The 18,522-nt window shown below is 36.1% G+C and overlaps 1 protein-coding gene across 1 annotated transcript; it reads right to left on the bottom strand.

The window, feature by feature from the left end:
- Positions 1-7,612: 7,612 nt before the first annotated feature.
- LOC146167884 (uncharacterized) lies at positions 7,613-16,694 on the bottom strand. Its single transcript, XM_083386163.1, has 20 exons — positions 16,610-16,694; positions 15,803-15,880; positions 15,499-15,591; positions 14,977-15,057; positions 14,468-14,581; positions 14,261-14,359; positions 14,009-14,182; positions 13,220-13,387; positions 12,596-12,700; positions 12,032-12,156; positions 11,702-11,792; positions 11,416-11,490; positions 10,502-10,693; positions 10,306-10,356; positions 9,980-10,084; positions 9,496-9,579; positions 9,212-9,343; positions 8,860-8,919; positions 8,560-8,715; positions 7,613-7,710 (listed from the first exon to the last, which is right to left on the bottom strand). The coding sequence occupies exons 1-20, from the start codon at positions 16,677-16,679 to the stop codon at positions 7,613-7,615; spliced, it is 2,151 nt and encodes a 716-aa protein (XP_083242289.1). The 5' UTR covers positions 16,680-16,694.
- Positions 16,695-18,522: the final 1,828 nt, after the last annotated feature.

The raw sequence follows: 18,522 nt of genomic DNA, 5'->3' as shown, positions 1-18,522 counted from the left end.
CTTAACAATCTATCAGCGCACCATGGAAAAAATACTTATTTATTTATTGTTTAATATGTAGAAAGCATTGTCGTTAGCTAAAATGAAAACTTATTACAGAGTGATAATAATGGGTGTTTCGCCTTGGCCCTGTATAAATTCAACCCACGGGTTATGGGATTACCTACTAGCCTGTCACGATAAGAGTAGACCTGTTTTATCGCTTAAACTGATTGCACATTGTCTCGTTACATTTTTATTAACAACGCTGTATTAAACAAAATTCAAAAGATAGTGCGAAGGTACACGTACAATTTATACCAAAGAAAAATCTATTACTGTGATACCGATGAAAATACGAAGAAAAACAATAATAGTGGGGCCGGGGTTTGCTGATCGCAGCCTATTGATGTATTAGGTGACAGGAAAGACAGCTTCCGGCAGAAGGCTGTAAAGGCCTTTGTTTGGCGTTTGATTTACTGTGATGAAGTCGTCCTTTTCTTCGGCCCGATGCCGCTCAAATTCATCAATTTGGTGAGCTAAAACATGACAAATGGTCTGCTGTAAACGAGGGATAGCTATGCTTTGTTAAGTGGAATTTCCCTCGCGATTCAATTAGAAGCTTTTCCATAATCGACGTAAATTCCTAAGGCTAAAACCACACCAATTAGAAGCACGGAACGCCATCTAAGTGTCACGAGCTTATAAATCTTAAAATTGCAAGGACAGCAATTGTAAAATCCATTTGACGGGTCTAAACTTTTTAACGCTTGTGGTCCTACAAGGTGGAAAATAGTCCACGTTTTAATAGTATGTCTGACGGTTGAGAAAATATGTCAAGTGTTACTTTCACTTAACCTACCGCCTTCCAATCGAACTTGAGAAATAGATGTTGATGATTTTGCATCTGAAGGTACTTCACTTATACACTCTTCTGTGTCTGCGATGTAGTACAAAATTATTAAAATAGATATTAACCCGAACTACATGGTCTTCCATGTGCCAGTCAAAAGCTTGGTTATATGTAGGCTAACACACAGAACAGTCAAAGCTTGGTTTATATAACACAGATAGATCATAAAAATGTTGACTATTATTAGTAGCTTTTTGTAAATAGCATAGTGTTTAATTAATACAAGTCAAGGTTAAGGTCAGGTAAAAAATTACCAAACACGATCATAGTTAATGGACGTTTACCAAATACGTTAAGATATATAGTTAAGATATTCAAATACAGGAATGTGCTCAGATTCTACTAACGTAATCAAGCCATTAACCTTCCCGTAAAAGCAATTACAGCCCCTTTGTAAACAATTATTTTACACAACGAGTTTGTGTTTGGAGACGGTATGTAAAACTTATCTAAAGCAGGGGTGTCCAACAAGCGGCACGCGCGCTAAATGTAGCACGCGACCTAATAAAAAATGGCACGCCAGTCCCCCTAAAATACTTAATTTGTTATTCAGCCAATTGTCAAAAAGTACTTAGTTTTTTATACAGTAAATTGCCATTGCTTATTCACAATATTAAACAATTGCAACAATTACGACACCTAACAATTACTTCTAATACTATAACATTATATTGTAGTGGAGGCTAGCATTCACATAACTATAAAGTTTGGTGTGGAAGCAAAAGTCATCTCACCGACGGACTTAGATGCAGTAATGCTACTACACGTTTTTATTATTTGCAAAAAACGCTTTTATCATTAGAAAGAATTAATTAATAAACTTTGGCACGGGAAGAAATTATAGGATGAAAATTGGCACGCCGGCATGTTTTAGTTGGACACCCCTGATCTAAAGCCTTATTACAAACTTGTCGGTCTTAGCAAAATAAACAGAATTGTTTATGTTGTCGCTAAGCATTAACAAAAAATAAAGTGTTGGTTTATTAATTTTGCTTGTCGGAGAAAACAGTTTTAGTGTGCCCTAGATATATATGGATTCGCTTTGGCTTAAAACCAACCATACGTATAAATGGGAAAATCGGCGCAGCACCTTAAAAAAACATATAAAATCGTCTGCAGAGTAAAAGTGAATCGTTTTATTATGATATAAACTTGGCTGCCTTTTTATGTAGCCCAAAACATTTCAACAAAAAAATCGTTATATATCTGTCTCTATTTAAAATTAAAATTTATTTTTAAATCATTTTTTGAAACAAGAAAATTGAAAATTTTAGCTATATATACAACTAAAGAATAGCGATAAGAAAATTTGTTTTGGAAAAGCACGGCACGAAGGTGACCTTTTTTTAACTTTTGCAATAAATAGTAGGCCTATACGAAAAGTAATAAAGAGTATATGTGATGTTCTACTTTGTTGGTGTATGTCCGCCCTTCCATTGACGGCGTATTGTGTGTAGATGTCCTGAATATGGTAGAGTTTCGTTTGTGAATTTCTTTCTTCCAGCACCCACGTGATAGCAACGAGGTTTGTATAGATCCCAATCCCGATTCCCATCGGCCAGCAGAATACAGATTCAAGAGCCCAAGTCAGCAAGACACCTGCAATAAAATTCGCGAACAATCAACTATATGCTATGTTTAGCTATATTTTAATTAGGTAATTATATGGTAGCATTTTGCCAAAAAAAATGCCGTATGATTTCCTTTGTACGCTAGTTGTTTTTAACTTGTATTGCGCATTTATAAAAAAATATGCTTTAGTTTTTAAGTGTGAATTACCAGTGTTGTAATATGAAATCAGTGTTTTTAAAGGGCTGCACTTCAAAAAAGTCTTTTGGGCAAAGTTGGTTGACTTGAGCACTTGACCATAGTGATTTAGAAAAATTGCTTGACTTGACCGAAGCAAATGACTTCATTGAGCTCAAGTGTTTTAATTAAAAACATTTAATAATAAATACTTTATTTTTAATAAAAACACTTTATTTTTTGTTTCGCCTGAGTTTTTGCTGTGCGAAATATTGCATGAAGTGGAATGCATACACTCATTTTTATTATTTAAAAATTATTTTTTAATGACGATGTCTTGGCCTGGAATTGACTTGCTATAACAATGACTAAGGTCTGGACTTTAACATTTTTTGAAAATGACTTGACCTCGACTTAGGTGTTTTTGAAATGACTCATTTTCAACCATTTAAATAACTGTCAGTTTACCTTTCGGGCACTTGACGCCAAGAAGCGAAAAAAATAGGAATCGATCACAAATTCAACTGTGTCTAAGCCTACAAATTTTCAAAAATATATGTATGAATACTTATTGCAATAAGCGTTGTCCCGACGATGATCATAGCGCCCCCGGCTGACACCAAGCGGATATTACCAGGTACCTCAAGCATGTAGCTTGATCGCATGTTGGCGCTTTCCTGAAAATAAATTACAATTTGAAACGTGTGTTTAACGTTGAGTTTAGGTTAACGTATACGCCTTTCAGTGACTCTTTATATAAATACCGATACAATATTTAGTTTGCGCTTTACGACAAACAAACTTAAATAAAACAACTTCTAAAAGGCATTTAGGATATTTTTTTGGTAAAAAAGTACACCTATAGGTTACACAATACGCATAGCAGTTATATAGCAAATTTTGTAATAATATATGCTAACCTGTGTAACTACTGCTGTTTTTTTCCTTGAACGCAATGCTCAATCAAAGTAATCTCTCAAATTTATCAGACTTCCTATACACCAAAGGTCGCAATTCTTTTTAATACACGGCATTTCAATGTAGTTTCAATTTATAGACTAGCTTTCAAGTTTTAACACAAAAGAATCAACGAAAAACGCAATCGGAGTATGCATCACTTTTTTGTAAATTTGACAGTGGGCTGGGGAATAAATATTAGTTGAATTTTGTCATGTTGCTTTGGTACATTCCTGTGGGAGTAGGAATAAAAAATAAATTGGGATACTGCAATCTAATTTAAATAATAACTCTAATCAATAGAGCAGCAATAATATTAATAATTTATTCGTTTTGTTCGGCCCAGTAACAAATGCCCTATACAATAGCAAAGGGACGCCAACTGGTGACTATAGGGATTACTCCTTTATATACGGACCTAATTAGGAATTTGATTATTTTAGCAGAACTTCTGCAAATTGCAGTGGGTCAGCCAAGTTTCAAATTGTATATTTTTTGAATACGTAGATCTATTTTTGACTTATTTTTTGCTATTATGCAATTCCAACGGGTTGAAGAAGTTTTTCCATTTAAAGCAGTATTGTTTTATTGTTAAACATTTGACATTAAAGATCTAGAAAATCCATTTTTGTCTCAAATTTGCAATTAAGGAAAACAATTGGATTTTATCCCTAGCCTAATACACTACTAAGAAAAAATGATTTGCAGCCAAGAAGCCCGTTGCAGCTCGAATGACTCAACCTATTAAACTTTTTACGGTGGACGCAAATGGTTACTATCAGAATGTTTTCACTTTATATTAGCGTTTTGGATTGAGCCTGCCTTGTTCCGACAGGTTTTGGTGTTATTCCGCCAGGATATTATTCCTCTTTTAGTTATATGTCGTTGGTCGTAATACCATGGCGTTAGATAATTCCCTTGTAGCTAGTATTCTTTATAAGTTTTCTTGTGTGTTTCCCTTTCAATGTTTACGATCTTTTTTGAATAACCTGCATTTTCACATATATATGTTTATATACCATACATTTTGGTCTATAAACCAACGTTTTAGCTACAATAATCACAATATTTAAACCACCGTAAATTCTCTTATTAATTAAATTAAGGTTCCGCTGGAATAATTTCGTAAAACAATTTTACTGTAACTTTAAACGCTTACGCCTTGGTGCTTGTTTGAATTGTTTTGTAAGTACAGAGAAAGTGCAAGAAACTGATATGTCAAATGTAACTTTTTGAATTACGCTTTACTGAGTACAAAAGTGACTTCTCCAATTATAGAAAACATTTTTATGACTATTTTGAAAGTCTCACGGGTTTCATGGCGTGGTGAATTGATTTAAAATTACCTTTTGAATTGATTTAAAATTACCTTTTGAATTGATTTAAAATTACCTTGCGGACATTTTAATAATCCAAAATAGCGACTCCTCCCTGGCCAGACGAACCGGTATCTTTTGTTGATATATAGACCCGAAGTGACAAATCAATTGAGAAACACTTGTTTTTTTTAGACAAAGTTTAAGTTGGGGATATTTATTTTTTTTCTGCAAATTAACTTTATACAATTCGTTAATATGACAGCACAAACAACCTTAATGTTCTATAGATGTTGATTTACGTAATTAAACTGCATTGACCAGCTAACCTAAAACTGAAAAATCACAGATATCTAATAACATTTCGCATAATCTGCCAGTTTAAAAAGTTGGCGGAAAAAAGTTCGCTGAAAAACTCAAGAACTCTTGAGTTAAGGGAAGTTTGGGTAAATAAAATAAGTTAGAGCATATGTTTTGCGACAACCGTCCCACAAATGTGGCAAAGTAGTGACAGTTGCCTAGTACTTTACCCACTTTGCTTTTATCAATATTTGCGCTTATATTATCACGCTCTGGAGCGTAATGGTTGGAGGTTGTTGTAAGGCATAATAAAAATATCAAAGCCCATACAGAAGTAGGTATCATTTCGAACATGCTATGTTGAAAATTAATAAAGAGTTATTCGAAACGTTTAAAATAATACCTACTTCTGTATGAGCTTTGATATTCTTATTACATCTCTCTGTACTGTCTTGTGGATTTCTATCGAGTTATATTAATTTGTTTGCCTTACCGTTTGAGCATTTGGCGAATCACACCAGTTCATGAGTTTGGACCGTTTGCGGTCTTTCCGCGCTCTCCTCCGCTTTTGGCGCGCGTTGGCCTGGTCCCGGGGGTCATTGTTACCCGGCACGTTGGCCTCCCCCATTCCCTGTCGGCGGGCAAGGTTGCGCGAAAGCAAGCCCCCAGAAAACATTTGGCCCCAGTTTCTGACAACACAGAACGATGTAATAAACAAGATTCCCGAATCGATTCAAGCTTCAGCGAAACAACGGTATCGTTCACTGGCCACGTTGACTGAAAGTTTCTACGAGACGGGCGCTGCAATAACAAACAATTATTTGAAGGTAAACCTTCCTGAACACGGTATAGAACCTTTTTAGTGTCACACAAGAAAGCTTCAAAGTCATATTATACAAATAGTCTACATAGCAAGAGAGTCAGACTACAGAAAAAGATTATTTTTGAAACCTTGGACATCCATAAGAAGGGTAACACCATGAACATCAAAATAGACGTGATGCTTTCGGCATGCTACAAGCACTAGCTAAAGGACTAGAGGCAAAACGTTATTGCTAATTATTTTCTTATCGTTTAGTTGCCCGCATTTTTTCTTGCATTTTGCCTTTGTGTGTTTTCCATTTATGGTACGAGCGTTTAGTGTCATTCACCCTGAAGATGGAGGCTTGCATAGGTTGCGGAAACGTTGGTGAAGAATTAAAATTACCAGAGGAGCTGTGTTTTGATTTATAAAATAGTCTACATGCTAACAACTTTTCTTATTTTTACTAAAAGATCCCCTGTATAGTAACCGATATGTTTACACATAGATTTTCTATTTCGTTCACCCTGATTTGTTTCCTGAAACGCAGCTCGGCTAATATTGATCATACCCTTTTTTATATTAGCATTTCTGGCAATTACATGATATTTTTTGCAAAATACAAACTTACTTCGTAATTCTTGAATCATGTGTACCACTTACCTACACATTATGCTTATCCTTACAGAATCCTGCCTTAACTTGCGCTAAGAAAGCCTATATAGTATACTTTTAGCCTGCAAAACTAAGCTATATGTTCAATAGAATTAAGCACTGTCGCATGCCTTTCACGCGATTTTCACTTTAGACTGGAAAAAGCATCGAATGTTACCAATAACTACTTAAAAATTAATTGCTAAAATCATTTCCCTTCAAATTAGCATTTACTGTTACAACCCTGCGCATTATTATCAGCAATTTGTGTGACAGCGTTTCGAGCGACCAAGACGCGTTGGCGACTTTCTCCCACGATCCAACAATGCAAAAACGCGCTGCCGTTCGCGAATCGTTAAACCCATAATTCCCGTCCTTGCCATTGTACGGGAACATGTTCGTTTGGTCGTGCCATTGTGCACGTAATTAGGTACGCGACGCTTCCACTGCATGCATGCACTGCTCGCTAATTACTGCCTTCACACCTGCACTCTGGCTGTACAGCAGCGACTAATGGCTATTGGGTATCTTTGAGTTTTGGCTCCATCTGTTTTGTTTTCGTTTTTCTCAAAGCGGGGTTGCTGATAAGGGACCATTGGCTGTATGTAATTCGGGCGGGGACCCTTTGCATTATTAATGCCTGGCTTACCAAAAGAGTACGCAAGCTAGTTATGTCTAAGCTGTACTGTTTGCGGAACACAAACGTAAACTAGGTGCGTGGTAATGTACGACAACTTGTTAATCCCTAAGCATCGCTTATGAGAATATTGTTTGAGTATTGGACTTGTAGAACTTAGCCAAATACTCTTTTGTATACATAGTTCAATTAAAAACGAACCGCACTAATTACACATCGTCAAAAATTATGTATCTAAATATGTGTTGCTATTATTTGTTTTACTTTTATTGTTAGAGCACAAAGTCTTTTTATTATATTTTTTACTTTTATTTTTGGAACACAACGTCTTTCAAATAGCACGCCGCTATTCGACGAATAAAGAACGGGCTGCCACGATTCGAGTGAGTGGAGAAAACGATTTTCGCTAAACGAGAAAAGACAATAGTAGGTAAAGGTAAACCAAAAGTAACAAAAATGGCGCATAGTTGGTAAAGCATGCAACGAAAACGTCGCGTACAAGTTGCAAAAAAATAAATTGCCTACAAACAAAGTTAAGTCGATTCGGATTCGATTGGCATAACGTTGCTCATGGAAAGTTCAGGTCGTGCAAAGCGAAGTCGTACAATCTTAGGCTGCAGAAACAATAAATAAATTATTGTCCTTGAATGAAAGTGCATTTACGATTCAGTGTTATGTATTAACATTTCGTGCTTAAGTCAGTTTGTCTCAGTAATCTTTCTGAAAATGTTCAAATCGGACACTGATCCAATTATAAAAACTTATTTTGAAAGTGATTTTCTTATCATTAGCCTATCCGAGTTCATTAACCAGATTTTTTGCCAATTTTTACTAAATGTAAATACAATTTGCAGCTTTCTACTCGTTTAATTACGTTGCGGGTTCGCTTGAAAACAACAGGTTGTATTGAAGATTAGATGTTTTTGACATCACGGTATGACGTAACGTTGTGACGTCGATAACTTGATGTAATTACGTTAAACCTTGCATTAAATAAATTCGGGCAGTAATAGCAAACTACTATGTCATTCCAATCAAGAGTACCTATATTATGTGTTAGCAGATGGTAACCCTGAGTATATTTTGATGCAAAACTAAGCGATGTTTCACAAAACATTTGGTGCAATTACAATTCAAGTGCTTGTTTCAATCATCGATATGTTTTAGCTTGGCCTCCGATCTAGCTTGCGAAGTAGATATGTATCTAACATATATATTTGAGTTACAAACTCATTCTTAGGAAAATAAATCATACTTCTTTTGTAGCAATGGGGAGCGCCGACTAAAATGATCTCCGGCAAGTAGCAGCATTCATTGATGAGTACGCACTCAACGTAATCGTAGTTTCCACAATCAGTTCTCATCCAAGGATCCAATTCATCTCGATTTTTACATGTCGGTGTGGGGGCGGCTAAAGCAAAAAGAACATTTGTAAAAATATTGTCAGCCATATTGTTAACAACTTGATTTGAAAGCCATTATGTAAGCAAGGTCATAATTACACGCGTGGCGTAAACATAACGATGTCAACAAATTTAGAAAAAAAAATACTTACGGTCAGGCGGTGGTACGACTGGAAGGGTGGGTTTCGGGTCCGTCGGTCGCACAGAAACATCTACAGCAAATTAGTTTGTTAAAGGCACAGGAAACGCAAAACAGAAAATAGAAGAGTGTTTTTTTAATCTGCCAAGCGTTTACTAAAGGTGATACTTTTTTATTTTTTAGTTTTTAATGAATTGTTGTTGGGGTGCGTTTAACTATTAAAAGCTGTAAAATTGAGGTTAAAAAACATATTTTTTAATGCAGTGGATCTTTTCATCTGTGTTTTTGGCGGCTTTTATAGAGCATGGAACAATTACAGCATATAGTTATTTGATTTTATGTATAACAGCACAACAAAAACTCACCAAGCTTTTTGTAACACGGTGGAGGGGACGTCTTGCCAAGAACAGTTCGGCTAAAAAAACTTACGCGAACTGCCTCAAAACAGCAACCTTCCGCAATACAGTCATCCTTCGAAACCGTGTGGTCAAAGTAGGCTGAATAAGAGAAAAAGATTAATTTTTATGTAATATTAAAACGTCCACCATGTTTTTTCTTTGCCCCACCCCCAACTTAAATCCAGGGTCACGGATTGATTGTTAGCCATGGTTTCTACTTAAATGTCTTAGTCGACTCCTACACAACTTACTTCCTGAAGGATGATTGGAGAAGCAGCCAACGCGATCAGAGTGCCCAACGCGGCTACATCTCTCCTTTGAAGTTACATAGGATTCTGCAAACAAGAACAGCTTGTAAAAAGGGCCCTCAAAATGTTTACTATATAGACACCGAGAACAACACGTCTCACGTAAAGAACCACCATTATTAATTGCAGCATTTAGCACGAATCATGTCGGTTTTACAGGTTAAAAAATATCAGTTAAATAACTGCATGTTACTCACCAGAAGACTATACATTTTGCAAATATGCAATTAAACTTGAAAAGGCCTAAATAGGCATTTAGTCTATTGTAGGTAAAACACATGTGCGCATTATATATTTACTTAACTTATTTTCTACGTGGTATTGAGAAACATATTATGCTAATGAGGTGGCCAGTAAAAATGACCTATTTGGTCTTTGAGTCCCACTCGCAAACAGAAATATCGAATCTTCGTCAAATGCTACAAACCTTTTTTAAAGTAACACCATGGGACTGGATTCTTGTGCCGATCGGCTGTAATTGTGCTGTCGTAACAACATCGCGGTTTGCTTAAGCACTCGTCCTTGGTAATGCCTGATATAATGGAAGATGTTTGATTACCAAAAAAATAAATGATATTATACACTAAAAAAGCATAATATTTGTAATAAGTTGCAGATACTTTGGTCCTGCTTTCAATCAATATAGACATGTGTCTACTTATTTAATAAAAAAAGGAAACGACCCATAATAATAGTACGGCTATGCCATTGTTAATAAAAATTAAAAAAAGCCTTTAAAAATAGAAAGTTTACCTGGTTTACCACAATCAATTCGGTCCTCGGGTTCAACAAGATAACATTGACCTACAGGAGATAAATGCATTTAAACAAAGAACAGATATATTAAAATTCAAAAGTTACATGTTACTGTATTATCACACCGGAAAGCAATGACTCTGCTTTAGTACACTCGTTAACAACCATTTTCATCAGTTTTAAATGAACCAACCGTAGCTTTCTTTCCTGAAGCAAGCGGGGATGCTAAGGTCACTGTAGTCGGGATCAAAGCAGCAGTCCAGGTCCTTGCAAATTTGGTGACCGTCACTCTTCAGTGCAAACTTGTTCGGCATGCATTCGTAGCGATCCTCGCGCTTCACGCCGTAACAAGAAGAAAATACCTTGGACGAGAGCGACTGGACGACTGTAAAGTAAAAGTATTAAGTTAACAACAAAAGTGAACTGCTTGTCTTGGATAAAAGTGCACCGTTTGGGTTTAGCGGTCATCCGGTTTGGTTTCGTTAAGAGCGTAGCTAAGGGGGGCGGTTGGGTACATAAGTACCCCAGGCTTACAATTGCCAAAATGAGGCTGATTCTTCTTTAAATACAAGATTCGATTAAAATTGAATTGTTTTTCCGTATCAAGTAAGTTATATTATGTTAATGTAATAGAAAATGTGATTAAATATGGAGGAGGGGGCGTCAATTCTATAGTTTGCCCCCGGGCGCAAAATACCCCGGCCTGCGGTTAAATTTGCTTGGTGAAAGTAAGCCGAAACTGCCCGGAACGGCGTTGCGGTGAAACAATTTTGCAGGTACGCCGTACATTTAAAAAATGTTCGTTTAATAATAGTCCATGCACTTTTTACACCAATCCAATTCCCGCCATAGCTTTGAAAGTATTTAAATTGCGATTCCATTTGCAGATTTGTGCACTAATCGAACAACAATCTCAGTTTTAAATTACTTGTTTTAGATTATGACGTAGATTTGTGACGCCATGTCTTCAAATTTACATGGGTTTATGTTAGAGAATTGTGCTATTTGACCCTTGATTTGTTTGTCGGTGACTATGTTAAATCTTGTTGGAGCCGTGCTTAAACTTTACAATATAAATCATGATAAAATATTGAAAACTGTATTTACTTGGCGATGTTCCAGCTGCATCAACATGGACACCACCCACTTCTCCTGGGCCGCTCGTTGGAAGATGAATGACACCTAATGACAATAATCAATGACATTTACTTCAGTGTGCTTCATTGCATTGTACAGAAATTTGTTTACCTTTAATAAACTGGTAAGAAGTCAGTAATTTAACTAGATTTAAATGATATAGTTTGATGAAAATAAAAAGGTGATTATTAAATCATCGGACGTGTTACAATGCGCATAAACATGGACATATTACAACCTAGAATAGATTGATTACCTCCGGGCAGTTGTGTTGGATACGGAAATGGTGTTGGTCCGTGAGGCTTCCACACGAAGTTCGGTTGGAATTTGTTCGGTCTTAGGTTAGGCTGCAACAACATAGCATTCTGTTTTATGTCTAAAAACGATGACCAGCTAAATACTTTCGCAATGCTGTTAAACGGACATACAGACATCCTCAATTCGGATACATTTTATTTTACATTAACACACAAATTGTTAAGAAAAAATGAAAAGGGACACACTTCTCTACTCCGTATAACGATCAACAGTCAACTCGTACACAAATATAAAATGTACAGCTATAGACATTGTAGTATGTTCTTACCATGGAGGTTGGGCTGTAGTGAAGGTTTCTTCCTTGCGACGTTAGGGAATGGAACCAGTCAGGTTGATTTGGATCCCGACGAAGGTGAGTTGTGAATTTTGCTGGGATTTCTCGACTAGGGATCCCTGGGTTTTAAGGAGTTATTATCACATATCGCTGTATGTGGTTCAAAGTAAAGTACCGGTAAAACTACGTTTTCAAAAGGTTATCATATAGTCTCTAAAATTGAGTTTTAAGCATTTTATGATTTGTTTCATTTTAGGGGGAGGCCACGAGAAACATTTTGCAGATATGAACTACGTGGCTATTTATGTTTGTACAACTTACAACAAGCGTATAGGAAACTGCATGTAAAATAACAATACATGAAATCACCAAGTAAACAATGCTACAGCGTCGTCAATAATCAAACAATATTTTAGGTTAAACGTGAAAAATCTATTAGTTATAACTTTCAATGCCCTGAAAAAGCACTGAAAACAAGATTTACATCATGACCAAATGACATAAAATCTTGGAATGAAAATGAATGAAAAACTCTAGCCTATAAGCAGAGAAACTCACAAGGAATTCCACTCGGATAAAAATTCTCCAGTTTCGGCAACACACCGCCGAATATTTCTTGGATGACGTAATCTTCGTCCCAGACTTTTTCGGCTATTGCAACTCCTTTATAAAACAAAATAAATTTTAACCTACTTTCTAACTTGTAAATATATAATTATATATTCCCGGCGGTGTTGTAATGACAGAAGTCATTGACTTGACTTAAGTGCACTTAAGTCACTGTTTTCAAATGACTTGGACTTAAGTCAATTTGTCAAATAACTTGGCATTAAATTAAGTGTTTTTCAATAAAATTTATCTCAAGTTTTGCACATTAAACACTTCTATTTTTGCATTTTGCGTTTGGGTTATTTTTTTAGTTAAATTGCTGCTTATAATCGGAAGAGTTTACCAATTTTAATTGTTTAACAATTTACTTTTATGTCAATAACATAACTTGAAAGTGACTTGCTCTCATAACGACTTGGGACTTGAGTAATTTCAAAATGACTGGTTTACAACACTGATTCCCGGCAACAGAAAGTATTTAGGCATTATATAATTTCGCAAACAGTAACAATACTATAGTGACAATGGTGATAAATGCTGGAAATGTATTGTTGTCGTACACTCTTTCTTTACCGATTTTTCCAATGATGTTCTCGTGACACTCGGGTCTTCCACCGGGAACTCTTGGAGGATGAAGGCAGCAACCGGCGTTTATGCACTGCAGTGTAGAATGGTAGGGACTGTGCTTGAGAGCGTCGCACGGAAGACGTAGGTTTATTGAGTGAACCGAACAAACGTAATCTGTGATTAATCACTGTGTAGATGATTTGCAAATAAATAAACTTATCATTAGATTAAGTTGTTAGTCAAAATGGTAGGTGTACGTTTTGGAGGTGCCGCGACAACTTGGGATGTGGGCCATTTGTATGGAATATGCTTTGACGAGATATCAAATATGTTTGTCCCATTCTATACTGTATAATACACCCCATGCCTACATTGGGAAACAATCAAACCAATTTAAATTACCTGATGACTGATGTATTCTAACTGTAACATGTATACATGTTTTAATATATTTTGTTGTCTGGCTAATGACCGGAATCAATTTTCATTTTTTTGTCGCTATATTTCGAAAAAAAGAGTCCCATATTTTATAAAGAAACAACATGCTTGCTGGTAATTTGTTAAAAATATTATACCATTCTTCAGTACTGTTATGCTGCACAAAAATTGTCGTGCATTATAAGGGTGTCATCAATATACAACGGTTAAAGCTGTCTAAGATAACGTTTAAACTTATTGCAGGTATATGGTTAAAATCGCAAAAATGAACATTTGAGAACTGCCAGTACAAAGCATCTTTACGCCCCGACAAATTTACTTTGGTCGCCGAAAGTCTAGCAAAGAATTATCACCTACCAAAAGCTTTGATGCCAAAGTGTTCGGTGAATTTCTTCGCTGGAATTCCGGCAAGTGAACCATTAAGTGCAAGGTGCAGGATAATAGATGGATCAATCCTTCCAGGGTGCTTCAACTTGTTATCGACGAAGTGGGCAAAGAGGGCCTCGTTGTTTGGGTAATATTTCTCTAAAGCTGAAGAAGGAATTTTTGTTTTAGCAAAACAGAACTCTGGAAAAAAATAATTTAGCAGCTGCCGATTTAGCCACTTACGTGTCGCCCTTGCAGTTCTTGCCATGATGGACCACTGTATGGCTCGTATTTTATCGCCGCTCAAAAGTGCCTTGTACGCTTCAATTGCGAACTTGTTTTCTGCAAGACGGTAGCGCAACTTAAAAACTTATGCAATAAAAACCCACAGCGATTTGCACATCGAGGTCAGATTTCGACATTCCAAAAATTCAATAAAGTTAAACGTACCGTTTTTAAATATCTGCTCAATGACGAAGTTTGTCATTCCCCTGTGCGTGATTCCGTCGCCGAATGCCAGTGCATGCATTACAAAACTCGAAAGTGGGTTGAGTCTTCTGTTCGCTAAAATGCGTAAAATTAAAAAAAAAGTAGCTTAATGGAGTGTAAACTGTATATGATAATAATTCCATTAAAGTTTTTTGTTTTGTTTTATAATGCAATTAGATTCAATTTTTCTGTTGCAAATTTACGCAAAATTATAGTCCTCAAGCATTCAACTTTATGCAGCATTAACTCAAAATTATAAGAAATGTTTTTTAATAAAATCTAATAATTTCAAATTTAATTGCGATGGTTATCTGCGGTTTTAAACTATGTACCTCGATAAATTCTGCCGCTAAACTTCTGTTAATTTAGTAAATAAGACATCGGCCTTTAATGAAAGGTGCAACAAAATAATGCGTTTTCCGTTAATTGATAATATAACAATTTTCCACTTGTTGAATGGCAGTACTTACAAGATAAAACGGCCACCAAATGTTTCGCGACTGGATCTTTGTTGTTCGTCATCAGTAGTTCGACCACTGTTGGATCAACACCTGGAACAGAGAATTAAAGTCGCAAAACCTACAAAACCAAATTAAAATTTTGCCAGCAAAACTAATTGAGAAGACGAAAACGGCAAAAAAATTATAGAAGCTCGCTACTATTTATACATTTTGTAGGCTATACTGTGTTAAATTCCAATTTAAATTTAGAAATAAATTGTTTTCGGGAATCAGTTACATTAAAAAATATTGAACAAAATATTCCTTGCCGTAACAGTGGATTAAAATAAATGCAAAAATGCTGGAAAATGGCGAATGCGAAACTGCAGACTTTTTATGAATTTTTATGTTTGTTTTGGTTATATCTGATAAAAAATTATAAGCGGCCTTAACCCAACACTTTAGTTTAATGGGCTAATAAAGGTGCTGGACAAAACTTTCTGGATTACGAAAAAATGTCGTTCTGTTGTATCCTTGAAGTTCGCCACTTACCATATACATCAGACAGTTGATCTTTCAGCAGATCCTGAACGTTGGCTCCGTTAAGGTAGAATGAGAGCCATTTGCTCCACTCAACTCCCGTCCCTACAAAAGGTCGCGTTACTTCTAACGTACAGCAATGCAAGCCAGAGTAAAACAGCCTTGACCTTTTACTTAGTTGTTGCAGAATCAATATAATTTAATATAATAGGCATACTATACCAAGAAAGATTATTTGGGTTAAAATCTAGATACTTATATTTGTTTAACAGATATAAAGCGACATTATTACTTTGATTGGATTTCATGAACTAACCTTGCAAAAGTTCGGCGAGCTCACTTTTGTCCAATTTTCCATCATTCAGATAATAAAAGAATTCGCCACCAGGAATGGCTGAAAGTAAGTCAAAAAATAATGCTGGAGTTTAAACAGTTGCTTAAGTGAATTGTTTCTTACCAAAGATTAAACATCAAATATTGGCGCCAACAGTGTGAAAAATCATCATTGGTTTCATGACGAAATTTTATTACGATGACGAAATTTTATCACGAAATCATACATAATATTCTCTATGCCTTTGGGTTAAAGCAACATTTTGTATTTAAACTATTAAACTTATTAGGTAATTAAGCAATACATTTTATTTTTATTTAGACAATTCAACTAGGTTTTTATATTTTGTAGAAGTTTGGGTAAATCACTATAGGCCTACCTATTTTAATATGTACACAAGTACGCTGAGTGTTATATATTTGGAGCTTCAAAGTTGTTAACATTCACATATTAATCATAACTTCTTTAGATTTATGTATATTTGTCAAACGCTTTGCGGTATAGTACACGTGTCTTGGCATGGCGCCCTGATTTCATAAAGTGATCGCGTATAAGTGTTTAGCAATGGTAAAAATAAAGACTCTACGATTAATAATACAACAAAGGCGACGAAGACAGACATTTTTCCCAAAAAAGGTGACCACAAAAGGGACAAATAGAATTATAAACACCAAAGAAGAAAATAATGTAACTTGTCTTAAAAGATATAAACAAAAAACTATTTTCCATGCTACAGCGCACGAGACTAAGCAGCCACGAAACACCAACGGACATCAGCTGACAGCTTACCGTCGGCCAAAAGACTGTTGATGATCTCCTGCGGAACATTGTCTCGCTTCATTTGGACGAGAGCGAGCATGCTTAGCCTGTTGGGGTTCCCCGGGGTTCTCTTCTTCTCCGGATCGCGTCGACGCTCGACTCCAAAGGAGATGACCCTTCTTGTGGGGCGCGTGGGGCGCTCCGTTGCTATTGGTGCCGGCGTCGAGGGTACGGGACTTCGCCCGGCGATGCCCTCATTTGACAAGTAGGAGTTGAACAAGCGACCTGCAATATAGGAAGCGGAATTAATGACGCCCTTGAAAAGCACGTTTTTTGGGCTCTCAATTGCTTTAATGAAGCGACATGTAACAGTTATTCATAAACTTTGTAAAGGTTTCATTGTTTTCCGTAACACATTTTGCATTTTTATCGATTTATTAATTTTTTTTATTAACATTCATTTATATATAAGTATAATTAAATAAATAAAAGTGCGTTTTGCAACATCATTAGATAGTATCTATTGTACACATTAGTTTATTAGCATTATTTTCACCGCTTTAACTTATTAGAAACGACACAGAATAGAAACTCCAGCGAAATAAAATGAAGCCACGCGGCGCATATTTGCAGACTGGGCTTCCAACTTTGGATTCTATGTAAATCCTTGAAGTGCGGCAAAATTTTCAAATTTGTTTTCAGGTTTTCACGTGCTTGTTTGAGAATTTTGACTGTCAAACAATTTAGATTTATTGATATTTGAATGCCTTAAAATTCTTGGAAGACAATACGTTTGTGATAATCATGGTAGGTCAGGGGGGGGGGCGATTTTTTAATGTGAAATTAGTCAATGGAATTAGCGGTGGGAACTTAGTACCAGATATGTCCTCGATGAAACGCGAAGGGAAACAACAAAGTAATGCCCCCGGGAAAACTACCCATTAGCTGTTAAAATAGCAGCAATCGAGACACGCCTCTGGTTGGCTCTTAAAATTATACAAGGGTTTTGAAAGATTTGCATGATTCCATTTGTAATTCGACAGCAGTTAAGAGGTGACCAAAGTACGGTTTGCAGACGGTATGGTGAAGCGTGCATATTTGACAACGCATACATAGCACATTGTAATTTGCCTTTTACTTCTAGGTTAACTACCGCTTTCGTTAATCCGGGAATATTTCCCGAAATACACAATTTAGACTGACGCTGTTTAATGTTTATATCTGTGAACTGCTAATATACGGTTTAAGCGGAAGAAACGCAGTATCTGCGTCAGGGTGAGCATCGTAAAAATGCGTGTTGTTTTAATTTTGTCTGGGACCTGTTTTAATATATTATTTATTCATAAACTTACCCTTGTAGCATCTTCTATCGTCCACGCCGATCTGTTCAAAGCAGCAACCTCTGCAAGAAAGAAAAAAGTGTCGTTGCAAACACCATCAAACCCACAACCCTTGCAACGATTTCAAAACTCTCCAAAAAGGGCAATATAGCATGCGCACCGCTTACCTCATGTTGCATTGGTGATAGGTGTAATATTTTGACTCGGGTCCGCAGGCAATCCTATGTTCGAGCGAAACTTCACAGTGATGTTGACAGTAGGTTGACGTTGCCAACGCAACAAGAAAAATGCTACGTATTGACCACATCTTGCTGTCTTTCCTATTATAATCGATAACCCCTAAAACAGTCAAGACATTTTCGTGTCGGTCGTGGTTATGTTCGACTTAATTCCATTTGAGTTCAGGGCAATAAAATCACATGCAAAAACAAGCGTCCGTATTGAAGTAATGTTACCTTAGTTAGGTGATTATAAATATAGTGAGGGCCAGGTTGAACTTAATGACAAGCTATAAATTATTGATTTAACATTGTTATCTAGAATCTAGGCATTTGTTTACATATCCAATAACAAAAAGGTTAACATAAATAATAAATAAAGTAT

The sequence above is a fragment of the Ascidiella aspersa genome, chromosome 1, assembly GCF_963924565.1.
Source record: "Ascidiella aspersa chromosome 1, kaAscAspe10.2, whole genome shotgun sequence".
NCBI lineage: Eukaryota > Metazoa > Chordata > Ascidiacea > Phlebobranchia > Ascidiidae > Ascidiella > Ascidiella aspersa.
The sequence above is the reverse complement of the archived record's forward strand: the minus strand, read 5'-3'. Positions and strand labels throughout refer to the sequence as shown.

What these genes read in the sequence shown, in the direction of transcription:
- LOC146167884 (XM_083386163.1), bottom strand. Translation starts at nt 16,679, where the DNA reads ATGCTCGCTCTCGTCCAAATGAAGCGAGACAATGTTCCGCAGGAGATC. An exon ending in TTTGGTGGCCGTTTTATCTT is followed by an intron (nt 14,582 to 14,976) that starts GTAAGTACTGCC and finishes TACGCATTTTAG; the next exon opens with CGAACAGAAGACTCAACCCA. An exon ending in CTTTGGCATCAAAGCTTTTG is followed by an intron (nt 13,388 to 14,008) that starts GTAGGTGATAAT and finishes GATTAATCACAG; the next exon opens with ATTACGTTTGTTCGGTTCAC.